This window comes from Sinocyclocheilus grahami, unplaced genomic scaffold (genome assembly GCF_001515645.1).
Source record: "Sinocyclocheilus grahami isolate Dianchi unplaced genomic scaffold, SAMN03320097.WGS_v1.1 scaffold459.1, whole genome shotgun sequence".
Classification (NCBI taxonomy): Eukaryota; Metazoa; Chordata; class Actinopteri; order Cypriniformes; family Cyprinidae; genus Sinocyclocheilus; species Sinocyclocheilus grahami.
This window is the reverse complement of record NW_015505638.1, coordinates 759,478-765,668: the sequence shown is the minus strand read 5'-3', so window position 1 is coordinate 765,668 and position 6,191 is coordinate 759,478. Positions and strand designations below refer to the sequence as shown.

The 6,191-nt window shown below is 35.4% G+C and overlaps 1 protein-coding gene and 1 long non-coding RNA gene across 2 annotated transcripts in view; both read left to right on the top strand.

Annotated features, from left to right (window-relative positions):
- Positions 1–1,132: 1,132 nt before the first annotated feature.
- LOC107552810 (uncharacterized) lies at positions 1,133–2,234 on the top strand. Its single transcript, XR_001604902.1, has 3 exons — positions 1,133–1,220; positions 1,871–1,956; positions 2,124–2,234. It is a non-coding gene; the product is annotated as an uncharacterized lncRNA (long non-coding RNA).
- Positions 2,235–3,214: 980 nt separating this feature from the next.
- The window catches only part of LOC107552794 (tumor necrosis factor receptor superfamily member 5), an 11,144-nt gene continuing 8,167 nt past the window's right edge, over positions 3,215–6,191 (top strand). The window contains exons 1-5 of the mRNA XM_016234790.1: positions 3,215–3,233; positions 3,375–3,468; positions 4,119–4,204; positions 4,388–4,504; positions 5,506–5,613. Coding sequence (XP_016090276.1) covers positions 3,215–3,233; positions 3,375–3,468; positions 4,119–4,204; positions 4,388–4,504; positions 5,506–5,613 — 424 coding nt within the window. The remainder of the gene's footprint in view (positions 3,234–3,374; positions 3,469–4,118; positions 4,205–4,387; positions 4,505–5,505; positions 5,614–6,191) is intronic.

Sequence of the window (6,191 nt, the reverse complement as noted above, 5' to 3'; positions counted from 1 at the left end):
ATTATTTTTACTCATCACATTGTTTTCATCAAGGTAAAATCAGCCAACTAGAGACTCTGGCGTACAAAGGAAATCCTGTACTGTAACCCTGCTAGATTTTCATGGTTCCTGGAAGTCACGCATTAACATAACACAGGACATTCTGTATCAATTTGAAATAATGACATATTAGCTGGACTAATGTATGCACAACATTATATAACAAAACAGCATTTAATTTAATGAAAGATAGCTCAAGGACACCTTTCCATCGAAATAGTTCACAGTGAGCTTATATTTTAAATGATAAAACTAGGCTATATATAAATCAAATGAAGCCAAATGGCATTTGAACACTTTCTGATCACATATGCTTGCGGAGGGTGTTCATAGTTACTTCACCTATGACACCTTACTACAGTACACCTAAACTACACATAGTTGATGATCCACACCTATGGTTATTCTGCTAAGACACCTGTGGGACTTCATACTTTACATGCATGCAAAATTGTCATTTGAGAAGTATAATTAGTTTGCTGATACCACTTGGTTTGATGGGGTTTTTAACCTACTGCAATGAAATCCATTCATTTTAAATAGATAAAATAATATTCTGTCATAACTTACCCTCATTTTGTTCCAAAGAAGTATGACATTCTTTCATCTAGAGAACACAAACGAAGACATTTTGAATAATGCTTTATTGTGTTTTTGCCAATCAAAGCCATTGTTTTCAACCCCACTGAATTTCATTGTACGGGCAAACAAACACTTTTCTTTACTGCAGTATTTTATAGCGACATGATTTGAAGTTAATTTACATTCCAAATATCTTGTTCTAATTTAGTGACACTTACCATAGAATTGTCAGTAAGGCAAAAAAACGAGACATGTTCCAAAATGCTTATTAGATTTGCTGTGCATACATGGTTGTAGGTTTTTTTAGGTCATAGACAAGCAACTTCTGTCTAGAAATTACTATATTCCTGTGCTTTTAAATACATAGATCATAAATACAAAATTTTTCTTGTGATTCTGTAGTCTTGTGCAAAAACTGAGCTCTCTAATGGTCTGAAGGTCTTTCGTAGACTGTTTAGAGTACGTTGGGCAGGAGGACTGATGAATAACTGAAGCTGTGTTGCAGACACGTTCCAGAAAGACACTGTGTGCAGACCCTGCCCAGAGGGAACCTACAGCGATGTGGATGACTACTTTTCCAGCTGCAAAAATCATACAAGGTGAGAGACAGTGTTATACATGTATAAATTGCAATTTCACAATTGACAAATCCCCCACTGCCCCCAAACCCACTCCCCCACCCCCCCACTGCCTACATATCACTAAAAAGTCCTTTAAATTGAAATGATCTCTTGTGAAACTATTACAAGCTTCTGATTCACATTAAAGATTACTTCCAAATTACACAACCAATGAAGTCTTGCCTTCTGCTTAACTTTTTCTCTACAAGTTATACCTTTTTCTTTTTAGACCTATTATGCCATTTCTTATCCACCTCTATCTGATTTAAACAAAATACAGAGGAGGAATGCATGTTTTATGTATAACCATTACAGGTTTTACGTAAATGTGTCTTATGTCATTCTCCTACACAAAATAAAACCACATTCATTTTGCTTCCATTCAATAAAAGTGTAGACGTACACTGTGTAGGAGAGTGGGTGGGTATCGCTTCCTTTCTTAACCTCTCTCTGACATTCACATACATATTTCTTTCCCTTTTTTCTACATGTACACAAAGCAATACACACAAAGACTAAAATGATACACATAAATAAATAGTTTCCATATCATTTTCCTTAGCTCAATACAAATAAAACTTGATGCAGTTTCCCCTCTAAAATAATTTGCCTAATCTGTCATTTTACAGTTGTGATGATTTGGGTCGACATCTGAAAGTTTCTGGGACCAGCAAATCAGATGTTGTGTGTGGAAATTTTAAATCATGTACTACATGTAAGTCTCTATAGAGAAAACTCTTATTTTATAGGAAGTTCAATGTGTGTGTGTGTGTGTTTTAAACAATCTAATTCATTCACTCATTCTTTTAAAAATGAGTTGGAAAAAATCCCTCCTAGCAGACCTGGATAATGAATAAACTCACTTTTTGTCCTTTATTTCAGCTTGTTCTTGGTTGTTACCTGCTAGTTTGTGGGCAGGGATCGTGATTACTGGCCTGATTGTATTTCTAATCCTGTTTACAATTTATTGGAGAAACAAACGTCAGTCAAAAAGATTAGGTAAGTAAGTGTAACACATAAGTAAGTGTACTGTAATATATTAGGTCCCATCTCACACCCTAACAATGCGCACACATGTATTTTCATGAAGAGGTCATGATTTATAAATAATTTTGCACTAATATGTATTCCAACTTTACAATCAATTTTGACAGCACATATTTAGAGCATGAGAGAGGATTTAGGGAATCATCAACATAGATTTATAATATTAAATATGAAAACACTGATATACTGTAAGACTGTATCATGTTCTTAGAAACTGGTCGCAAGCATTTCTGCTGAGTGGTCAAATAAGTCAAGCTGGCTTCATATCAGATCTGTAGGTTGTAGTTCTAGATTGACTGTAATTGTCCTTGATGATGGGCGAGCAGAATTTTGCACTGACGTACATAAATAGGTCATTTAGCAATAACACAGGTTTGATTGATGGGAAACCAAACTCAAACTCTGTCGCTAATAGTACTAACATAGATGCCTATGCATATGGTTACCCACACATACAATGCCTAATGCAGGTCACTGAGGGATAAACTGCTCTGAAATCTTTTGATATTTAAGATAATACATCTGTTGCTGTCACTGATTTCCAGCATCAGTGAGAATGTGCACAAAGTCAGAACAGTCATACGTGCTATGCTGTAGGCTTTGTCAATAGCTTAACAAGATGCTTAAGATTAAACTGTTGCTGGTAAACCACATCCTTTCAGTTCTATATACAAGCTCACAGACATGTATCAGTGTGGCGTCAACTTCACAACAAACTGTTAAAAATGATCAGACGCATCTGATGGTTGCTGGAAGTAAAATACTGAATACTGTGAATTATGTCCATCTCTCTCACACAAACAATTGTGAAAATGTATGCATTAAAAATGAAGTAATTATCAAATAAATTATTAAAATGTGTGTTAAATGCAAATCTAAAGATCGACCATGTGAACATAACACTACACTTTGCCACAATATCCACAATGACTTACATATTGACAGGTAAAAAACAAAAATCAGTTGAGTTTACATTAAAGCATGGATAGGCCTGTTAGAAGATCTGTAATGGTCTGAAGGTCTTTCGTAGACTGTTTAGAGTACGTTGGGCAGGAGGACTGATGAATAACTGAAGCTGTGTTGCAGACACGTTCCAGAAAGACACTGTGTGCAGACCCTGCCCAGAGGGAACCTACAGCGATGTGGATGACTACTTTTCCAGCTGCAAAAATCATACAAGGTGAGAGACAGTGTTATACATGTATAAATTGCAATTTCACAATTGACAAATCCCCCACTGCCCCCAAACCCACTCCCCCACCCCCCCACTGCCTACATATCACTAAAAAGTCCTTTAAATTGAAATGATCTCTTGTGAAACTATTACAAGCTTCTGATTCACATTAAAGATTACTTCCAAATTACACAACCAATGAAGTCTTGCCTTCTGCTTAACTTTTTCTCTACAAGTTATACCTTTTTCTTTTTAGACCTATTATGCCATTTCTTATCCACCTCTATCTGATTTAAACAAAATACAGAGGAGGAATGCATGTTTTATGTATAACCATTACAGGTTTTATGTAAATGTGTCTTATGTCATTCTCCTACACAAAATAAAACCACATTCATTTTGCTTCCATTCAATAAAAGTGTAGACGTACACTGTGTAGGAGAGTGGGTGGGTATCGCTTCCTTTCTTAACCTCTCTCTGACATTCACATACATATTTCTTTCCCTTTTTTCTACATGTACACAAAGCAATACACACAAAGACTAAAATGATACACATAAATAAATAGTTTCCATATCATTTTCCTTAGCTCAATACAAATAAAACTTGATGCAGTTTCCCCTCTAAAATAATTTGCCTAATCTGTCATTTTACAGTTGTGATGATTTGGGTCGACATCTGAAAGTTTCTGGGACCAGCAAATCAGATGTTGTGTGTGGAAATTTTAAACCATGTACTACATGTAAGTCTCTATAGAGAAAACTCTTATTTTATAGGAAGTTCAATGTGTGTGTGTGTGTGTGTGTGTGTGTGTGTGTTTTAAACAATCTAATTCATTCACTCATTCTTTTAAAAATGAGTTGGAAAAAATCCCTCCTAGCAGACCTGGATAATGAATAAACTCACTTTTTGTCCTTTATTTCAGCTTGTTCTTGGTTGTTACCTGCTAGTTTGTGGGCAGGGATCGTGATTACTGGCCTGATTGTATTTCTAATCCTGTTTACAATTTATTGGAGAAACAAACGTCAGTCAAAAAGATTAGGTAAGTAAGTGTAACACATAAGTAAGTGTACTGTAATATATTAGGTCCCATCTCACACCCTAACAATGCGCACACATGTATTTTCATGAAGAGGTCATGATTTATAAATAATTTTGCACTAATATGTATTCCAACTTTACAATCAATTTTGACAGCACATATTTAGAGCATGAGAGAGGATTTAGGGAATCATCAACATAGATTTATAATATTAAATATGAAAACACTGATATACTGTAAGACTGTATCATGTTCTTAGAAACTGGTCGCAAGCATTTCTGCTGAGTGGTCAAATAAGTCAAGCTGGCTTCATATCAGATCTGTAGGTTGTAGTTCTAGATTGACTGTAATTGTCCTTGATGATGGGCGAGCAGAATTTTGCACTGACGTACATAAATAGGTCATTTAGCAATAACACAGGTTTGATTGATGGGAAACCAAACTCAAACTCTGTCGCTAATAGTACTAACATAGATGCCTATGCATATGGTTACCCACACATACAATGCCTAATGCAGGTCACTGAGGGATAAACTGCTCTGAAATCTTTTGATATTTAAGATAATACATCTGTTGCTGTCACTGATTTCCAGCATCAGTGAGAATGTGCACAAAGTCAGAACAGTCATACGTGCTATGCTGTAGGCTTTGTCAATAGCTTAACAAGATGCTTAAGATTAAACTGTTGCTGGTAAACCACATCCTTTCAGTTCTATATACAAGCTCACAGACATGTATCAGTGTGGCGTCAACTTCACAACAAACTGTTAAAAATGATCAGACGCATCTGATGGTTGCTGGAAGTAAAATACTGAATACTGTGAATTATGTCCATCTCTCTCACACAAACAATTGTGAAAATGTATGCATTAAGAATGAAGTAATTATCAAATAAATTATTAAAATGTGTGTTAAATGCAAATCTAAAGATCGATAAAAAATATAAAATACAGGGAATGTAATTTTATTTATGAGCAACAACTGACATTTTGTTTTCTCAGAGATTTCTTTAAGCCACATCTCACCAGTGCTTCCTCCAGACATCCTGAAATACCCTGCAGACTGTGATGTGGAGAAACATGCAGAGCATCAGCAACTCACACATTTAGGTAAAATGTTTTACTATATACGTGTAAATGTAGGCCAGGTTTATTTCTCAGCTCCAGTCAGTTCAGTTTTGATTCAGTTCAATTCAATAACTGTAAAGTTCATCAATTATGAAACAAGTTAAATTCTGTGATAAGCAAGACAGTAAGTTGTGTCTAGGGAAACACGATATATCGGCCACCATATCGGTATCGGCAGATAAATGCAAATTTTTTTCTGTTATCGGTATCGGCCTGATAAGAAAATTTGGCCAATATCTTAAAGCCGATAAATAATGCATTATTTCCTTCAGAGACACTTCAGATGCACGCTGTTCGTTTGCAGCCTTTTGTGCAATTGTACGTTGTAATATTGTGTTTATTTGATGTATATCTGATTTATCTCATATAGAATGCGTTTGGTTAAGTTAAAAGAGCGCTTCAGTTTACCGGTGATCATCTTTAGCTCAGCACACGCAGCTCAAACAGCAGTGCACAACATTAATAACTATGATTGGGAATGTCGTGTATATAACATTCTAATGAGAACATTATTATAATAAAACATTGTGAATTCTTTGGGTTTAGTTGCCATGTTTCAG